General features: G+C 39.4%; 1 protein-coding gene across 1 annotated transcript in view; it reads left to right on the top strand.

The window, feature by feature from the left end:
- Positions 1-22,149, top strand: part of LOC127420203 (rho guanine nucleotide exchange factor 25-like) — a 159,363-nt gene that overhangs the window by 1,134 nt on the left and 136,080 nt on the right. Inside the window, exon 2 of the mRNA XM_051662256.1 lies at positions 5,443-5,581. Within this exon, the coding sequence (XP_051518216.1) occupies positions 5,443-5,581 (139 nt within the window). The remainder of the gene's footprint in view (positions 1-5,442; positions 5,582-22,149) is intronic.

Raw genomic sequence — 22,149 nt, 5'->3', positions numbered from 1 at the left:
AAAAAGTTTGGCCCCTCTGTCAATGTAAGTATATGGGATTTTTCAAATTTTTTATTCCCCGCTGTGCGAAAACCTTACTTCCAATCAGTTAGAAAAGACATAGCACACTAAGTAAGAATAATCTGAAAGTCTGTACCAAGTTTGGTGGATGTAGCTTGAAAGCTGAATGAGATTTTTTTGTCTCATTTTAGGAGTTTTGGAAAAAAACAAAAACAAATTTGTAGAATAACATTATTAGATGAAAGTGTGTGCGTCAGGTTTTGCATATATTTTCCCCCAAAGGATAGTAGGGGACCAAACCAATGAGAAAACAGCTTAATGAACATACTAAATAATGTCTTAATAAAAATGCCAAAAGGTCTGCATTTTTACACTGAAAAAGTGTTACCCTGCAAGTGTAATCTTAAAGTAGCTATTTCTACCTGCTCTAACCCTTAAAAAATATTTTTGTTGGTGTAAACCTAATGCAGTCAGGTTGCCTCAGTAGGTTAGGGCTAAACGATTTGAACCAAAGATTATTTTGAAAAATATTGCGATTACGATTTGAACTGTGATATGATAAACATTAAAAAAAAATGTGAACGTGATTGCTTTTAACCAAAATTAAACCATGTTTTGCCCATGCTCTACAGCCGACTGGAAATTCTGTTCTAGAAAGGGTATTGACAACTGAGTTCTCTTAATAAGAACCAAACTAAATAAACAAATAAAGCAGTGAAACACAGAGGAAAAAAATATCACAAACACACTGCATCTGTTCGCCGTGTAAAGTTTTTTTGGTCCAATTTGTGAAAGGGTCAGCTCACTTTTCATGATTATTATCAAGTCAACTTATACATTATAATATTGTAATATACAGTATTAATAGCCAATAATAATGCTCTGTTAAGAAATTATTGTAGTAATAGTAATAGTAATAGTAATAATAATAATGATAATAAAATATGAATTATTATTAATATTTTTCGATAGAAATGTATTTCTTTCATTATTTCTTAACTTGCTTGTGGCATTGCTATGCAGTCTGGTTAAACCCTTAAGCATTTATTTTGGCTGAAGCTCTTATTTTGGTGGAAAATGGAAGTAACTGATGTTTCTGTTGTTTGTTGTTGAGTTGACAACAGTTCCCTTTCAAGTCAGTCTCTTTGATGCTACGTCAGTAGCTAACGCTATGGGAGGTCGTCCTTGGGGCGGTGACCTTGAAATAATAACATCATGCCAATTTGATTGACTGGTGATGCTTGTCGCCCCTCCTTATACTTGCATCATCACAGGCATATAAAACAGAGCCCAGTGCCACACCATCAGAATGAAATAATTTTTGGCAGAAGGGAGGAGAGTGCATCTCTCGGTCCCTTAACAGCAGAAAATTTGTAGCGTGGCAAAGCTACGCAGCATCTCGTTCCCTCCTTTCAGGGAACCAAGGTTGCACTTGTAACTTGAAATTCCCTTTCAAGTTGGTCACTTCGATGCTGCGTCAGTAGCTGATGCTATGGGGGCCGTACACCATAATGCAGTGCTACTGATAGGGTATTTCCCACTAGCCAACAGGGTAATAAAAAGGCACTACTGACCTTCCTCTGCTCACATGTAAAGCTTTAGACCAGTGGTCACCAATTAGCAGACCGCAGCCTGGATGGAACCAATCCAGGGTCTGGACCCGGACCGCAAGACATCATGACAATGGTTGCCCCATCTCACCGTTTCTACACTTTAAGTGAGCAACGCATCAAAACAATGGAGCTGTGTACACTGCAAGTGCTACGGGCCATAGATAACACTGATCTTTTAGCACTACATCATAGAATAGTTTTCTCTAACACCGAACATGCTTCATTTCCTGCTCCGCACGCATTGCTTCTCTCCCCCGACCTGTGACATGAGTTGCTGCATAGTGGAGCTGCAAACACTGTTATTTTAATGACAGTAGACCATTGTGGAGACATACAGTGATTAGCAATATAGATGGATACCAGCATCTTTCACTAAAACACACTGCAGAAAACAAGAATGAAGCAAAGTGAAACAATCTTCATGTGTCTGATATGACTCTGACCGTTCAGCTATGCCAGGTTTGTGACAGGACAATTTATTGTTATTCCAGAGCGCCTTTAGACTATAATGATTTTTTTTCTGTCTAAAATTAGCTTTATTAATCAAAATGTTTTGAGCCTTTTGATAGTAAACAAAGAGATTTTTGTTTTAATTTTGTGAAAATAAATCATTTATAGATGTCATCATCTCTGGCATGCATGGCAAGGAAAGACAACCAAAACTTTGAAATTCTCTGCTTATAATGAGAACATTGCCATTGTTTGAAAGTCCATTTATGCCCATTTATGCTTAACTATAGCAAACAGTAATTTTAAGCCATCCAGAATTTTACATTATATCTAAAAGTTCTCTCAGGGTTTACCCTCGAATCCCCATGCAGTATCTTTTACTCAGTTGGTTCTATATATATATATATATATATATATATATATATATATATATATATATATATATATATATATTGACACGTTTATGTGTTTTGTTCTTGTTTTCATGTCTTTTTTTTTTAAGTTTAGTTCCTGTTCATGTCATGTGATTCCCTGTTTCCATGTCAAGTCATGTGATCATCCTGTTAACTCGTTATCAGTTCTAGTTTGTCATTGGTTGAAGTTTATTAGTCTTGTTATCTTGTTTATAGTTCTGTCTGTTCATTGGTTGTCTTGTTACCCTTGTCCATGTATTTATACCCTCATGTTTGCCATTGTCCTTTGTGAGGTATTGTGTTTGTGTAATGTTGGTTCTATGGTCAAGTCAAGTCAAGTCTTGTTGTTTATGTCTGTTTTGTTTCACGTTTGATTTATGGTTTTTGGATTGAATCCTGAGTCTGCTCCATGCCATGTCACAGCCACGCCAGAGTCAGCTCCATGCCATGTCACAGCCACGCCAGAGTCAGCTCCATGCCATGTCACAGCCACGCCAGATTCAGCTCCATGCCATGTCACAGCCACGCCTGAGTCAGCTGCATGCCATGTCACAGCCACGCCTGAGTCAGCTCCATGCCATGTCACAGCCACGCCTGAGTCTGCTCCATGTCACAAGCAAGCCTTTGCTCCATGGTCCATGCCCGCCTCTGTTTCAAAGTCCAGGCCCCGCCTCTACTCCATGGTCCAGGCCCACCTCTGCTCCATGCCCCCCCCCCCCCCAGCTCCCTCACAGTGAACTTAGTGGGGGGGATATGTCACGTTTTAAAAGTTTAGTTGCTGTTCATGTCATGTGATTCCCTGTTTCCATGTCAAGTCATGTGATCATCCTGTTTCCCTCCATGTTCATGTGTCTTGTTTTCATTGGTTAATTGTCTTGTTAACTCTTTATCAGTTCTAGTTTGTCATTGGTTTAAGTTTATTAGTCTTGTTATCTTGTTTATAGTTCTGTCTGTTCATTGGTTGTCTTGTTACCTTTGTCCATGTATTTATACCCTCATGTTTGCCATGGTCCTTTGTGAGGTATTGTGTTTGTGTAATGTTGGTTCTATGGTCAAGTCAAGTTGTTTATGTCTGTTTTTTTTCACGTTTGATTTACGGTTTTTGGATTCCACATTTGTAATAAACTGCACTTGGATTCTTAACATCATCTCGTCTTCGTCTGCCTGTCATTGCCTTGCCAGCCATTGTTACATATATATATATATATATATATATATATATATATATATATATATATATATATATATATATATATATATATATAAACACTATAAGATCCCCCATAACTCTTTTGTTGTATCTAGGGCCCCCAGTGTCCTAATCCTTGTCCAGTTATTAAAATACTTTTTTTTTTTGGACTGTTTAGGATTTCTTATTTTACAAAGTACCATTGCTGCCAAGTTGGAAATTTATAATAACTATTTAATACTATGACCATGAAATGATATGAGTTATTATTGTCGAGACCTATGGTGGGAAGGAAATGTCGAGACAGGACCTCTTGGATCTTTAATTGAATACCCCTGCTTTAGACCATCAGATCGAAATGATCAAAGATTAAATTACCCTTTGGGTAAAAACCAATGTGTACTGAGTTTTTTCCCCTGTAACAATTACATCTATCAAAATCAAAAGCTCTCAAAAGAAGGATAAGCGATCACAGATAGGAAAAGAACAAAGTGACAAACAAATAAAATCATTCAGACGATGACAGTAAAAGGTTTCAGGGGAAAAGTGACTGGTTGCTGTGACAAATGAAAGAACAACTCTCATGGGTGTTTTGGAGGAATTTGGAGCACTTGCAGGCACGGGAAACTAGCACTGATTAAGACATCTCCTCATAAACAAACATGTGCATGCTGTCTCATCAGAACAGCTTTCAAGCTGTAAGTCCAGAACTCCCTGTCTGACAGTTTGCTTCTCCAGACAGATTGTACTGATATGAACTGAGGTCTACAAAGTTTTGAACACTCTTTCCTTAATCACAACAAATTGTAAACAAAAGAAACCACTTTGTTGTGGAAATGAACCCAAAGGGAATGTCGGCAGAGCTGTAAGATTATCTGTGACTTGAACTGTAAACAAACAAGGGCATTTTAGACTGAAAAAAAAAAGTGTACTCTATGTGGTTGAATTGGTTTGAAAAAATGTTTTGTCAGGTAAAACGTGTACTCTATGTGGTTGAATTGGTTGAAGTGAAAAATATTATTTAATATTATTGAATCAACCTGACTATATTAGGTTACCCCAACAAAAGTAATTTTTAAGGTTCAGACTAGATAGAAATAGTTCCTAAAGATAACAACTACCTGTATTTACTTCATAAAGTTTAGACAGGAAATGTTAGTAGTTTGAATAGAATTTTATTAACCCTTTTTATTCTTTTGCTTTCTTTAATGGATATATGGCAGTTTAAGTAGTTCAACAATACAGAGGGTTTAAATACCACTCTTTTGCATTTACGGTTCCATTGCCTTTGCCAAAATAAAGTCTGAGAAAGAAAAAAATTGCGTGAGGAATGCTAAGATTGGTTGGTAAGAAAGCATCTGCTAAGAACATAAGTGAAAATGTAACATTAATGTAGCATTTCATTATCAGTGTATTAGTCAAACAATGACCAAAATATGAATTTTCCATGGATCACGTGCCGTTATTGACACAACATTAAGTCTGTTCTTAAATTTAAGGTGAAACTAACATATAAATAACTCAGAGAAGAAATGGAACAAAAATAGCTGAAGCAAAATGGAAAGGTAGACAGTAAATGAAAGAGCAAAGATTACAAATGAAGACATGGAAAGTGGATATGGAACCACTAAACAGGAAGGATGTAATTAAAACTATATATAATAGTGCAAAACATCCCTCAGACCCTCAAAAAAGGTTGTAGACATACTGATTGAATAAATTCCTCAAAAAATGTATATGAAAATTATAATTTGTCACTGTCCATCTTTGGTTTTAGGACTCTGAGAGTATTGAGCACCTGAATGTGAAACAGGACCAGAAGACAACAGAACAACCCCTATGGAACACAGAAGCACTGCATTTGGAAGATACACTGTCCCAGGACAGCCTGGAAAGAGTACAAAGAAACAGAGCAAGTAAGATACAACAACCATATTTGGTTAAATGTTGCCTGACTTGAGTAGTAGCAGGTTATACATACAAAACAAGAGTTGCTTGTGATCATCTCCAACATGAGAAATATGCCAAGGCATATAAAGTGGACTTGGCACTTTTAAAAGTTTAAAAAGTGGACTTGGCACTTTCTTAACTTTCAGTAACAAGGGAGTGTTTGCCAATGTTGATGTTGATGTTAGGCCTTGTTCCTGTTTAAAGCAGCTATCATTTCTGTTTTAACTACGCCTCTCCTGTGCCATATGTGATATCAGAGTTGTTTTGATCTGTGCAATATTCTTAATGACAGAGTAGTATCCTCATTATTGTTTAAAAACTCCATGAAAAGGGCGTCTTTCTGTTGCACTTAATCCGCACTACAAACAAACATACTGGCCTACAGTGTTAAGGGTTTGCCAAATATTTACAAGTGCGGTTAGCACTATCAACATGTTTTGGGTGCGTAAATGGAATTGTAATCGTTTCTGTGTGGGCTGAAAATAATTTTAAAAGTCAAGATCATACAGCCAATCATGTCAAAGATAACAAATTAACCCTTTCAGACCAGGCATAATTTTTAAATATTAAAGATGAAGTGTATAACATTTTGGTAGCACTTTATAATAAGGTTCCATTCGTTAACATTAGTTAATGCATTATGTATTATGAACAAACAATCAACAATCAATATATTGTTTACAGCATTTATTAATCTTTGTTAATGTTAGTTCATAAAAATAGAATATTTCATTGTTAGTTCATGTTAGTTCATAGTGCATTAACTAATGTTAACAAATACAACTTTTGATTTTAAAAATGTATTATTATATGCTGAAATTAACATTAACCAAGATTAATAATTGCTGTAAAGATATTGTTTTATATATATATATACTATTTGATATACATACAGTATATACACTCACTGAGTACTTTATTAGGAACACTATGGTCCTAATAAAGTGCCCAACGTGGTCTTCTGCTGTTGTAGTCCATTCGCGTCAAGGTTCGACGTGTTTTGCATTCTGAGATGCAATTCTGCTTACTACAATTTTACAGAGTAATTATCTGAGTTACCGTAGCCTTTCTGTCAGCTCGAACCAGTCTGGCCATTCTCTGTTGACCTCTCTCATCAACAAGGCATTTCTGTCCACAGAACTGCAGCTCACTGTATGTTTTTTGTTTTTGGCAACATTCTGAGTAAACTCTAGAGACTTTTGTGTTTTTCCCCATTCTGATGGTTGATGTGAACATTAACTGAAGCTCCTGACCCATATCTGCATGATTTTATGCATTGCACTGCTGCCACATGAATGGCTGATTAGATACTTGCATGAATAAGTAGGTGTACAGGTGTTTCTAATAAAGTGCTCAGTGAGTGTTTATATATACTGTATATACTGTATATTTGCAATCAAAACACAGTATTAGCATAGCAAAATTTACTCCTTCACAATATATGAAAATAAGTGCAGGTAACACCTCTCTTATCTGACTGGCTTTGTCCCAGCTGTAAGCAGGCGGTTAATGAACTAAGCTCAGAAACTGTACTGCCTGAACTGATAATCATACTTGCTTAATCAAACTGTAGAGGGAAGCAATAGCTGCTAATGTTCCATGGAGAAAACTGGATGAAAAGCTGCCCTGAACAGCTTCCAGATGGGAGACCCACTCGCCTGCCTTTCCCCAGTGTCAGGAAAAAAACACTGATGGTTGCAACTACAATAGTTATTTTGACTAGAGAAGTTTGCCTGCATTTAAAATTTCCTTGAGTCCAGTAGAACAAAAGAAGATTTGTAGTGGCATGGGGTACTTAATACTGAGTTATGTGTCATGTAGCCAAATCATTAACTATTGTGTATTGGAAAGCAAGGAGCCAGAGAATGTTTATCGCAAATGAGACTTGCTTAGTTGCACTGCACTGTCAAAGCTGTATCCTATAAATATTAGTTTAAGCCATACCGAAAGCTAACACCACTGCCCAGTTTAAGGACAGTGTTGCTTCCTTGTGTAATTGTACCTATTTAATGTTTACTTAACACATTTATTTCTGCAATTAGTATTTGACTGTTTAACGTGTTAAAAAAGATTAACGCAATTAATGCAGTATGTGTTTTTTTCACTTCCTAAAACTGCCCTACCTAATGTTTTCCCCCACTTTCTGTGGCTAAAAAAATTATCATATATAAATTTCCAGGAGGTACACGCTCAACTTGACTGCACAACCTAGCACAGAAACTGATTGTGTGGAGCAGTGCACGTTTATTCATTAGGTGAGACACATGTCCCAGGCATAATAAACATAAAGCGGATTTACAGTTGAAGTCAGAGGTTTACATACACCTTAGCCAAATACATTTAAACTCAGTTTTTCACAATTCCTGTTATTTAATAGTAGAAAACATTCCCTGTCTTAGATCAGTTAGGATCACTACTTTATTTTAAGAATGTGAAATGTCAGAATAATAGTAGAGAGAATTATTTATTTCAGCTTTTATTTCTTTCATCACATTCCCAGTGGGTCAGAAGTTTACATACACTTTGTTAGTATTTGGTAACATTGCCTTTAAATGGTTTAACTTGGGTCAAACGTTTTGGGTAGCCTTCCACAAGCTTCTCACAATAAGTTGCTGGAATTTGGGCCATTCCTCCAGACAGAACTGCTGTAACTAAGTCAGGTTTGTAGGCCTCCTTGCTCGCCCACGCTTTTTCAGTTCTGCCCACAAATTTTCTATCGGAGATATGCTTGGGGTCATTGTCCATTTGTAAGACCCGTTTGCGACCAAGATTTAACTTCCTGGCTGATGTCTTGAGATTTTGCTTCAATATATCCACATAATTTTCCTTCCTCATGATGCCATCTATTTTGTGAAGTGCACCAGTCCCTCCTGCAGCAAAGCATCCCCACAACATAATGCTGCCTTTTTCCTCCAAACATAACGATGGTCATTATGGCCAAACAGTTACATTTTTGTTTCATCAGACCAGAGGACAAAAAGTAAGATCTTTGTCACCATGTGCACTTGCAAACTGTAGTCTGGTTTTTTTATGACGGTTTTGGAGCAGTGGCTCCTTCCTTGCTGAGCAGCCTTTCAGGTTATGTTGATATAGGACTTGTTTTACTGTGGATATAGATACTTGTCTACCTGTTTCCTCCAGCATCTTCACAAGGTCCTTTGCTGTTGTTCTGGGATTGATTTGCAATTTTTGCACAAAACTACGTTCATCTCTAGGAGTCCGAATGCATCTCCTTCCTGAGCAGTATGATGGCTGCGTGGTCCCATGGTGTTTACACTTGTGTACAATTGTTTGTACAGATGAACGTGGTACCTTCAGGCATTTTGAAATTGCTCCCAATGATGAACCAGACTTTTGGAGGTCAACAATTTTTTTTTCTGAGGTCTTGGCAGATTTCTTTTGATTCTCCCATGATGTTAAGCAAAGAGGCACTGAGTTTTAAGGTAGGCCTTAAAATACATCCACGGGTACACCTCTAATTGGCTACAATTAGCCAATTAGCCTATCAGAAGTAGGGTTGCAGTGGTATGAGATTTTCACGGTATGATAACCGTCTCAGAAAATATCACGGTTTCACGGTATCACGACATACGGTATTACACAATTATTATTATCAGTTACAATGACCCTTAAAGGAGTGAAAACAGAAGGGTTTTCTGTGTCGCATTTCCTTTTATGTTGCATAGTTTTGTTCATGGTTTTCAAGTACAACGACATGCATCAAGTGACATTATTTTTGTTGTTGATGTCAACAACAAAAGCGACAGGAAGTTTTCTCTCCCCCCTTTTAAAAATTGAAGAGCATATTTACTTATATGAGCCCATTATTAACCCGTTTGTTTCCTAATTTCAAACATAATTCAAACAGAACATACATATTACACAGGAGGAAAGGCTCCTCATTACCATGGTTAAGTCAGTGTAGCTAGTCTTAAATAATAGTAATAATAATAACAAATGAAATGAAAAAAATAAATACTAGCTGAAACACATCTTGAAACTTTAACTACAACTGCCGCTGTTGATATAAAATGAGGTCTAATAGATTCTACCTTTAGATTATTTCATATGAAACTATATTTCTATAACTATAACCTTTTGTCAAAACATAACAGTTACTTTTACTCATGTAAAATTGTGATGATATGTAATGATTTTATAAAATTTTTTGGCGCATAGCACAGTGTTGCTCTTTTCCTCCTCAGTGCTGTTTGGCATGCCAGGGCTGCCTACTATTTGAGAGGTTCGACTTGACTTCCTCCGTAATGCTTTAAACTAGAAAAGTCTCACTAGAATTGAAATTGGTCACATCAGTTTTGAGGTCTGCGCTCCGCAATATCAAGGGAAGCCCGGTTGTTGCACGCGCGTGCCAGAGAGAAGAGCAGATCATGATCGCAACTGGTTCCGTTACACTCGTGCGAAAGTGCAGATGAGAAGCCTTTAGCTGATTGCGAGATTATCATTAAATCTGCCTCGGCAGTCCAAAATAGGCTATCACTTGGACGGCTACCGAAATGTTTTCAATGGGAGGACCATGTCATTGTTCTTTTCCTGCTGTCCGTGACCCAGTCCAAATAGACCTGCGACCCACTTTTGGGTCGCGACACACCAGTTGAGAAACACTGCTTTAACTCACACACACACACACACACACACACACACACACACACACACACACACACACACACACTCACTTATGTCAGACCCCGTCACTTCTCTCTGACATGTGTGGGGCAAGTTGACAAGTCTGACAGGCAGTCAAGGAGGAAAGGAGGTGCGCACGTGCAGGTGAGATTCTCCGTCCGGTTGCATTGTTTTGTCAATACCATAGATAAGCAAATGAACATGGTATGATAACTGTCAATTTTCATACCGTGGTATATCGTGAAACCAGTATACCGCTGCAACCCTAATCAGAAGCTAACTGGCTAATTGCTTAAAGGCTTGACATTTTCTGACATTTTCCAAGCTGCTTAAAGACACAGTTAACTTAGTGTATGTAAACTTCTGACCCACTGGAATTGTGATATAGTCAATTAAAAGTGAAACAATCTGTCTGTACAATTGTTGGAAAAATTACTCGTGTCATGCACAAAGTAGATGTCCTAAACGACTTGCCACACTATAGTTTGCTAATATGAAACCTGTGGAGTGGTTAAAAATTAGTTTTAATGACTTCAACCTAAGTGTATGTCAATTTCTGACTTCAACTGTACTATACAGAGACGCAAGTGGCGAGCCAGGTGTGGGAGACATATGGGCAAGCTGTCGTATCTCTTCACATCGCACGAAAACGCTCACTCACTGTTATCTTTACCAAAAAGACAAGAAAAACATGCGAGAGACCCAGCATGAATGCGATAGAGTCTGAACAGCAACCAGAAAAAATAATAGTTTTGAGATTTTTAACTTCAGCAAATTTAACTTCAGCATTACATTTTATTTATATCTTCTGTGTATAGTGTCCAATAATGCACTGACAATGTACACTTAAGTTTATCATGCAAATAAAGCTTGATATGAATTGAATTTACCCATTTGATATTAAAAAAGTCTAATGGAAAATGGCAGAAGATTTTGCTCAACTTTTATTTGCAGTATGTCCACTGATTTTATGGAATGTGCACATATCACAGTATCAAAGATAACTGTAAAAAAATGGTCTAATGAACGCTATCTGGATAAAAACAAAACATTTTAACAAGACATATTTAAATAATTAAAATAGATGAAGACAAACCAACTCCTTGCAAATTCTTTGAGACAAAGTTTGAAGTAAATATATTTATTATTATTTTACGTGATTAATAACAGAAAACTGTGCAATTAATTAGTTCCAATTTTTAAATCAATTCACAGCCCTACATTTTTATTTCAAGTGCTGGTTTACAGGTATTCATTTACTCACCTCCATGTCATTCCAAGCATGTTTGACTTTATTCAGTGGAACACAAAAGAAGATGTTATTGGCAGAATGTTAGATTCTGTCACCTTCCACTTTTATTGCATCTTTTTTTCCATACAATGAAAGAGAATTGTGACTGAGACTAACATTCTGCCTAACATTTCCTTCTTTTTTTCAATGAAAAAAAAAAAGTCATAAGAGTTTGAAACAACATGAAGGTGAGTAAATGATGACAACATTTTTATATTTGGTCAAACTATCCCTTTATTTGCAAATAAACGTATGGCTAAGCCTTATGTTTAGCCAAATAAGTTCTCAGAAGCTCATTAGCTGTTTTGCAAACTGCCTGTCTCCTGAAGTTAATGCAATTTCAATTCCCCATCAATACATTTTAAAGGGGTCAGAGTGGACTTTCCTTTCCTTACTTTGTCAATGGGTAAAGAGGCCCTTGCTGCCATTACTTCAGTGGAGCTAGAGGCACAGGAGATCACCCATCTGTTAAAGATTAGAAACAAGATGCCTTCTAGTGGCTTCAGTGGAATAACGGGACAGTGCCAGCATTCACTAAATCACATGCAGATGATGCAGCTTGCTGAGAGACATACACACATTCACTAACTCTCTTTTGACTTACTTTCCCCCTTTGCCTTTCACAAAGCTTCTGTCCTTCTGTCCATTCAGGACATTTCCTCTGATCGGAGCTCTCCTGTCTTCCCTAAATCCCTTATTTCCACTAAGCAAGTTCCATTCGCCCACTCTTGGGCTGTCTGAAACATCAGTCCTCGCTACCCAGACATTTGTGTGAAGGTACCTCCAAAGCAAACTGGTTTCAGACTGGCTTCTGAGGCACCATAATGTCATATCTAAAGATCTAGAACAAATTCAAAGTGAGTTTTAGAGATAACCAAGCAAATATTTAATGACTTAATGCTTATTTCTCAATAAATTGTATCATAAGTTGAAATATCACCCCTGTGCTGGCATCTTTGCACTGGTTAACAGTTAATTTTAGAGTTGATTTTAAGATTTAGCTTTTTGTTTTCTAAGGCCTGGCATGGTCTTGCCCCACAATATATTTATGATCTTCTTCATCCACATTCTGCTCCGAGATCTCTCAGGTCATGTAACCAATTATTTCTCTCCATTCCACGTTCTCGTTTAAAGTCTAAGGGTGATCGGGCATTTTCAGTGGTTTCTCCAAATTGTGGAACAGCCTTCCACTTCATGCTAGGTCTTCTCCTACCCTTGCTATTTTTAAATCTAGCTTAAAGACTCATTTTTACTCTTTAGCATTACTCTTTAGCATTTGCCTGATATGTTAACACATTTGTTTCCTTTAGCACTATTTGTGTTATTATTACTGTTGCTATTATTCTTGTATTATTTTATTATTTTATTTGTTGTTTGACCTATTTATTATTGTACAGGACTTTGGCTCTACGTAAGTTGTTTTTAAATGTGCTTTGTAAATAAACTTTAACTAACTAACTAACTAACGTTCAACAACACTTCCAGCTTCGGCCACCGGGGGCAGTGGTATGAATTTTGGTAAGCACAGACCAAATTCACAGTGTGATCAATCTGAGGCAGCGAAGGAAACACAGGGTTCCCACAGAAAATGTATTTTAGGCCTGGAAAAGTCATAGAAATTAATAATAAATCTAAACAACTCAAGGAAATATCTATTTATTTTTCGAGTTATCCTAGAAAACAAAACAAAAACTTTCTGAAGGCAGCATTTTTCAGGTTTTGGACAGCCCAGGAGTCTTTTTTCAGGCAGGCAAGCCTTGAACCACGTCATTTAGATCTTTCATAACAGGGTTGGCTGAGGATGACTACACAAACGTTCATGACTGACACGTAAGCCCTATCTGATGCCTTTTGTCTGGTTGAATGCTTGGAAACAAAACAACAGGCAAGAGCTGCAGTTTCCAAGGTGAATGGCTAATACACATACAATTTCCTGGGAACTAAGACCCCAGAGAGTGAGAGGGCTTATGTTCTGACATAAGCAAATCTCATTTGCTGAAATGGAATGTGCCTTTTGATGCACCAGAATTTCTCTGTTGTAATTAAATATTTTGTCTTTTAAAGTGACATTTCTCCCAAAATTGAAAATTCTGTCATCATTCACTTACCCTCATGTTGTTCCAAACCTATATGACTTTCTTCTGTTGAACACAAAAGATGTTTGGCAAAATTTTATTCTCAGTCACCATTCACTTTCATTGCATCTGTCTGTACATTGTGAATGGTGACTGAGGCTGTCATTCTGCCTAATGCCTCATTTTGTGTTCCACAGAAGAAGGTAGTTTAAATGGGGGTTGAACAACATGCGGATGGGTAAATGATGACAGAATTTTATTTTTTAGGTGAACTATCCCTTTCATATTTCAGGGCACTGAGGAATATGTTTTGTTCAGAATCCTTGTTTTATGTAATTTATATATAGTGGCTCATGCGTATGCAAGGCTGGTAGATACAGTTGAAGACAGAAGTTAACATATACCTTAGCCAAATACATTTAAACACAGTTTTTCACAATTCCTGCCATTTAATCATAGAAAACATTCCCTGTCTTAGGTCAGTTAGGATCACTACTTTATTTTAAGAATGTGAAATGTCAGAATAATAGTAGAGAGAATTATTTATTTCAGATTTTATTTCTTTCATCACATTCCCAGTGGGTCAGAAATTTACATACACTTTGTTAGTATTTGGTAACATTGCCTTTAAATGGTTTAACTTGGGTCAAATATTTTGGGTAGCCTTCCACAAGCTTCTCACAATAAGTTGCTAGATTTTGGTCCATTCCTCCAGACAGAACATGTGTAACTGAGTCAGGTTTGTAGGCCTCATTGCTCGCCCACGCTTTTTCAGTTCTGCCTACAAATTTTCTATCGGATTGAGGTCAGGGCATTTTGCCACAACTTTGGAGATATGCTTGGGGTCATTGTCCATTTGGAAGACCCATTTGCGACATCTTGAGGTGTTGCTTCAATATATCCACAGAATTTTCCTTCCTCGTGATGCCATCTATTTTGTGAAGTGCACCAGTCCCTCCTGCAGCAAAGCACCCCCACAACATGCTAGCCCAATGCTTCACAGTTGGGATGGTGTTCTTCGGCTTGCAAGCCTCACCCATTTTCCTCCAAACATAACGATGGTCATTATGGCCAAACAGTAAAATTTTTGTTTCATCAGACCAGAGAACATTTCTCCTAAAAGTAAGATCTTTGTCCCCATGCGCACTTGCAAACTGTAGTCTGGCTTTTTTATGGCGGTTTTGGATTAGTGGCTTCTTCCTTGCTGAGCAGCCTTTCAGGTTATGTCGATATAGGACTCGTTTTACTGTGGATATAGATACTTGTCTACCTGTTTCCTCCAGCATCTTCACAAGGTCCTTTGCTGTTGTTCTGGGATTGATTTGCAATTTTCGCACAAAACTACGCTCATCTCTAGGAGACAGAATGCGTCTCCTTCCTGAGTGGTATAATGGCCGTGTGGAACCATGGTGTTTATACTTGTGTACTGTTGTTTGTACAGATGAACGTGGTACCTTCAGGCATTTGGAAATTGCTCCCAAGGATGAACCAGACTTTTGGAGGTCCACAATTTTTTTTTCTGAGGTCTTGACTGATTTCTTTTGATTCTCCCATGATGTTAAGCAAAGAGGCACTGAGTTTTAAGGTAGGCCTTAAAATACATCCATGGGTACACCTCCAATTGACTACAATTAGCCTATCAGAAGCTAACTGGCTAATTGCCAAAAGGCTTGACATTTTCTGGCATTTTCCAAGCTGCTTAAAGGTTACACAGTTAACTTAGTGTATGTAAACTTCTGACCCACTGGAATTGTGATATAGTCAATTAAAAGTGATTGTCTGTAAACAATTGTTGGAAAAATTACTCGCATCATGCACAAAGTAGATGTCCTAAATGACTTGTCAAAACTATAGTTTGCTAATATGAAATCTGTGGTGTGGTTAAAAGATGATTTTTAATGACTTCAACCTAAGTGTATGTAAACTTCTAACTTCAAATGTATGTCTCAGAACACTGTGAATTTCAGAATTTTTTGTTCATAGCTCTTTTATTCATCACTCTTCATTTATTATTCATTTACAGCAAAGCTTTTATGATGTATCACTCTCTTCACAGTCAAGAAAATTATGCATTCATAAAAACGTCCTGGTTACTTTCGTAACCTCCGTTCCCTGATGGAGGAGACGAGACGTTGTGTCGATGTAGTGACACGAGGGGTCACTCTTGGGAGCCCCGAACAGGCCAATGGGAATTGGCAAGTGAAATTTGCATGCCACTCCCCTGGACATACAGGTATAAATGGAGCTCAGGGGAAGTGGACGGCGCTGAACCTGGGTGGGCGCCTGGTGAACTGAATCGCGTAGCCGAGTCGGACGGTCCGGGTCAGCCATCGCGACGGGTTGGAAAGCGAAGTCCAAACTCCGGGCAAGGGGGACCAAGGGGATAATCACGTCAGACATGGGTGGGGCCTCGCGAGGTGCCGTGCTGAGTCCAGGGACATCGAAGCACTTACCTGGCTCCTGATACCCACCATAAGATTGGTCGAGGAGGGGGGAGCAGGAACATCGTCCCTGCAGTCTGTCGGAGCCAACCCGGTGTGGGTGTGTTTGTGCCACAGCTGGGCATGCAGGGGCAGGGTGTCCAACCTGTCGAAATGGGATGGTGGATGGTGGTCGTGACGACAGTCGTTCACACCTGACATGTGACCCAGAGAACAATGAAACCACTCTTTTGTTGAAATTTTGGGTACCGCAGCCTCTTGGGCATGCGGCGAAAAATGAAACAAAAGATTCTTCTCCCAGCCCTCCACCGGGGGATGGAGTGGTCTGTCTACCAGCTCCATAGAAGCGGATCTCTGCATCCCTGGGTCGCCCATCTCAGGGGCGCTTCGAAGCCTTCCTAGGGTTCTTGGTGGCCGGCCGTGAGACGGGTGGCGTCTGCTTCCTGCGGTGGGCTCCATGCCGGGGCCAGGCCACGGGGTGGGCTGCGGTGGAGCCGGTGCTGTTGCTGCAGGAGGACGTGCAAATCACCCCCAGTGCTACTCGGCACGGCCTTATACCCGTTGGTAGAAGGACCAACGCGGGAAGCTGCTGGGGTGGCTTGCTTTCTTACGAATGCAAGCCGCAACCGCAGTGTTGCCATGGTCATGTTCTCGCAATGAGGACAAGACCCATCCACGAACGATGTCTCCGCGTGGGAAGCTCCCAGACACGTAAGACAGCGATTATGGCCGTCAGAAGCGGAGAGATAACGACTGCAACCAGGAATAACACACAAACGGAAAGGCATCTTTTAAAAGACGTTACTGTGTGTGCTGCTCTTTTAGAAAGAAAATATACTCATTTAGAATATACTCTTTTGCTCTGCCGAAGTGCCCAGGGGCGTTCTCTGCACTCCACGGGTGCAGAGGGGGAGAAGCCGCTGAAATGCGCCATAAATCCAGCAGTTTTAGGTGAACGGTAAAGAGAACTGAGTTTGAATTTAATTCAGTGCACTGAATGCAACCGCTTGGCTCCGAAGAGAAAATCTGAATGAGTGGTTGCATACCAGCTCCTTTTATACCCGTATGTCCCGGGGAGTGGCATGCAAATTTCACTCGCCAATTCCCATTGGCCTTTTTTTCAAAAACCAGAGGTGTTTGGGGCTCCCAACGGTGAACCCTATTGTCACTACATCGACACAACGTCGAGTGAGTGACAGATAGGGAACAGTAGAGGATACCGACTGTGCATATAGGGGATATATGACATAAAACATTACGAGGCGGGTATCAGTTTTAACCTGGCCAAATTCCTCTATATAACTTTTGTTCTGCAAGAGATATTAATCAATTTATAAGTTGGCCCATTATAAAGCCCCCTCTCCACATATTCCTTGGACAAAAAACAACAACACACATCTAGAGGAATTTGGAGTTGGTTCTCCCAGGAGAACCATAGGCTAAGCAAGTCCCAACATTAAAAGGGCCTTTGTTACCACAGCTTTGGAGCTGCACTGGCACACTGGGGGAAATTGGTGCTGGGTGCTTCAGGCTTTTTCAGTTTGAATGCATTGCCACATTTGCATAATTTATTGTAGGAATTTGATATTTTACAGACTCCGTAAAAATCTAAATGAAAGTTTTGTGGCAATTTTAGTCCATGTCTATTAGGTTTTGGGTCATCTATATACAGTACTTATGTTCTCCTAAGCATTGGCAAAATTCACTTTTAGCACATATACACATTTCAAATTAGCAGTCTTTCTCTTCTGGGAAAACAGAACAAAGATATTGATGACTCATCTTGCACAACACATATTTTTGTCCAATGAAATGCTCTCTAGAATGAGTATGTCCCTTCCCCTAAAAGGGTACAATGGTGCTAAAGACCCCCAAAGTAAAAGGCACATTTATGGTGTCATTTTTATATCACCAGAATACATGCACGCATACATGACCAGATAACACAATCCCCAGTTGATCCATAACACCAGCCAATCTGAGCAGTACATCACAGTAAACATCTCTCATTTTGAAGTTTCAAATGTTTCTGTGTTGTTTTGTGGTCTGATTAAAATACAAAACATCTGTGATGATCACATCTGTATGAATGTAAGAGCTGCTTTTAACTCATGAAGAACACAAAAAGTGAAAGCAACCGAGGCAGTGTTTATGACTAATGTTTACATTTTAGTCTGGCGGTGTGAATAAAGTCTGTGCTTGATAATATTATGTGTTGTTTATTGACCAGCATTAATATATTCACATAAAAAATATACTGTAAATTGACATTATAGTTGCTTTTTATTATTATAATGTGTTACAATCATGACATACCATAGTCTGGGTGTTATGAACTTATACATGAATGAACATATGAACATATATACTGTATTTGATACACAGATAACTGAAATGTCTAAATAAAGAAGAAACATATAAGTGTTATATCTCTGTTCTCCCCCTTCATCGCTGGCTGACTTGGGTGAAATGAAGCCGTGTCACCTGAAAGATAAAACTTTTATAAAAATAAAATTAAAAACATGTTGGCTCTGGTTAGTAAACAGCAGTAACACTTTCAAGATTTATAAACAGAAACAAAAAATGTGCAGGCTTTTGTCGCATCCCACAGTGCAGCACACTGTCTGAAAGTAAATGGAATTTTGTTCACAAAGGCATCGTGATCATACAGTGATGTCACATGTAACAGGTCAGTATGCTCATGCATTACCATGAATTATTTTTTTTTTGGTATATGCGCGAAAGGAGTGTATAGGAAATTAATATAATAATACCTGATTAATAATAGCTACAGGAAATGACAAAGAATACTTTATAGGCCTCTGTATTATTATTATTATTGTGTTTTTGTGAGTGTGTGATTGTTAATACTTAAAAGAAAATGCGAGGAAGAAAAAGACTAACATTTAAGGTTAAATGACTCGTGTAATGATCACTTTTGATCTTTCACGCATGCATTAAATGCAAAACAAAAGAAATTATAACGGAATACTGCTGTCTAATTTTAGTAAGGGGTAGTACAGAACACTTTTCTAAAGTAAATAGATGGAGCCTAGATTTGTATTACCATGAAGGTACATGGTCTGCCTGAAAATAAACATAATATAAAAGACACTGACAAATCATCAGTAGTCAACATATGTAATACATATGAGGTTAGACTATCCAGAATTTTGATACAAATTTTAAAAAGTGGGATGGCATGCTAACTCAAGCAATCTAGACTGGAAATGGAAACAATTAGGAACAGAATGTGTGATGTACATTCGAAGTTCACTATATTTTCATTCAGCACTAGTACAAATGTGCAAGAGAAAGTGAAATATAATTATAATAAATATTATCAAACAGCCAAGACATGCAACACACACTTACAAAACAGGTAAAGGCGGCTGTTGTTTCAGTCAGCCATAGGTCTGTATTATTTCACTTATTTAAAGTAACAACAAGAGGTAGCTATATACCTTATTCATATTACCTTGTATGTAATTGTGGCAGCGGGGGCGTGGTCGAGCGTCCGGCCGGAGAGAGAGGAAGCAGAAAGGGTGCTTACACCTGAGCTAGATTTTGTCTAACACCTGTCTCTAATTCCAGTGAGCATATAAATGGCCACGCCACCAGCTGAGAGGCAGAGAGAGTCTGGCACAAGGGAGCCTCCAGTGCTCGTGGAAGCTGATGTGTTTATGTTTGTGAAGCCAATGTGTTTACATTCGTGAAGCTAATGAGCTTGAGTGCCTACGTGCTTCTGAGACTGTTGAGTTTGTGAAGCTGTAAAGCATTGAAGTGGCCGATTAAAAGCCTTGCCTGAGTCTGGAAAAACCCGCTTCCCTGTGTCCTCCTTCCCTTCTGTTTGAAGTGTCCGTCTGCAACAGGGTTGCTGCAGAGTTTTTAAAATCAAATTTAAGACTTTTTAAGACCTTTTTCAAGACCTGAACAAATAAAATTAATACCGTATCCCCATCCCAAAACAAACCAACACAATCTCAAAATAAATCAAGTATCACAGACTCTTACTTAGGCAGGGGCACACATTCAACATGGCCTTAACATTGCTTATCAGTAAAACAGGGTAGGATATATGCAAGTTAAAAATTCTCAAGACATGTTTTCTACATATACAGTATATCACATTAAAATTGGTTTATGTACCAGTATATGAATAAAAATTACAGGTCAACCAATATAGGATTTTGCTGACACTATAATGTGTTGAAAGGCAATTAATCTGCCAATAGTTTTTAAAGTTGGTAGCCTATATTAAATGTTCCTTCCTGTGATGGGGAGGAAGAAAAAGATTTGATTCACAGCACGGAAATTTTAACTTTGAAGGCTGAAATACACCGGGGACTCATATTCTGAAATATATGCACTTCACTGCTTCCAGCTGATCATTCAGACAGATGGCCATTATAATTGTGAACTACTCTGCAAAAGCAGGAAACACTCACAAGCCCCCGAATGCTTGGAGAAAATACAACAGTGCTGCGTTTTCTCTATGAAGAACGCAGCGCATGCATTTATTTAATCAGATCATAATCTTTTGAAGTTTGATAATCACATTTCATATCAATATTCCTGTCAGTCCGCCCCCCAAATTTAAGACCTCTATAAATTATAATTAAGACTTTTGTTGTAACATTAAAGATATTTAAGACTTTTTATGACCTTAAATATTGAAAAACTGAATTAAAGACATTTTAAGACTTTTTAAGGATCCGCGGGAACCCTGTGCAGTAAGAATGGGAGAAAGAAATTAGGTGCATGTAAAAGTGGCCCCCCGCAAATTGAGGCTTTAATCTGCGTAAATGGCTGTTGGCACTGCTCCGTCCACTGGACCGGGTCTGGAGCCCCCTTTTTAGTGAGATCAGTCAGCGGGCTGGTGATGTCCGAATAATTAGACACAAACCTCCTGTAATAGCCAGCCAGCCCCAGGAACTGTCTCACTCCCTTTTTGGTCTTGGGTCTCGGGCAGGTCGCAATCGCAGCAATCTTGTCAATTTGGGGATGCACCTGGCCATGGCCCAGATGGAACCCCAGATACCGTACCTCCACCCACCCAATCGTGCACTTCTTGGGGTTTGCTGTGAGCCCCACCCGTTGCAGTGACCTCAGAACCACCCCCAGATGCTGCATATGCCGCTGCCAATCATTACTATAAATGATGATGTCATCTAAATAGGCAGCAGCATAAGCCGAATGTGGTCTGAGGATTCGGTCAATGAGGCGCTGAAACGTGGCCGGAGCCCCAAACAAACCGAACGGAAGCATCATGAATTGGTGTTATCCAAACAGTGTGGAGAAGGCTGTTTTTTCATGGGAAATTGGTGTCAAGGGGTTCTGCCAATAACCCTTTGTCAAATCCAATGTCGAATAAAATCAAACAGTGCCCAACCGATTGAGCAACTCATCAACACGTGGCATTGGGTATGCCCTTCCGGTCCCGCCTGCCCACGGGTCTTCCCCGCATTTTCGGACCTGGGAGGGAGACAAGGGGAGGGAAAAACAACAAAAAAAGAGAGGGAAAGGCCAACACGGAGCGACAGTGGGAGAGAAAACTTACTCGCCGGTTCTCTGATACGCTGTAGCCTGGTCCTCGGTCACTCCTCCACCCTCTAGTGGATGACAGTCGCTCCTCCCCAGGTGGATCGGAAGCAGTCCTCCAGCCCCTGGCGGACAGAACACCCCGCCACGTTTTGGTGGATGGTAGGGGTCTCCTCCGGCCCTGGCAGCGGTTCTCCCACTCCAGGCGGTCGGCAGTGAGCCCCTCCCCGCTCGCAGATGGTGGTCTTATCTTTGACCCCGCCGTGTTTTAACAGCCGGTAGGGGTGTCCTCTGCCCCTGGCAGCGCCCCTCCTCCCCTTGCGGTCGCTGGTCGTTCCTCCGCTTTCAGGCGGCTGGGCTCCTCAGTCCACCGGTGGATGGCCACAGCTGCTCCTTTGGGGTGGATGGTAGTGGCGAGGACTCTACAACGGTGCATTCCTCCTCCTTCTGGGTTTCGGCACCAATGTAATGGGGTAAAAGGGAAAGGAGGAGGTGAGAACCGGCTTGACAATATAAATAATAATTTAATGGTTAACTTAAAC

The sequence above is a fragment of the Myxocyprinus asiaticus genome, chromosome 29 (genome assembly GCF_019703515.2).
Source record: "Myxocyprinus asiaticus isolate MX2 ecotype Aquarium Trade chromosome 29, UBuf_Myxa_2, whole genome shotgun sequence".
Taxonomy (NCBI): Eukaryota; Metazoa; Chordata; class Actinopteri; order Cypriniformes; family Catostomidae; genus Myxocyprinus; species Myxocyprinus asiaticus.
Note: the sequence above shows the minus strand (reverse complement) of the source record. Positions and strands in the feature narration are given on the sequence as shown.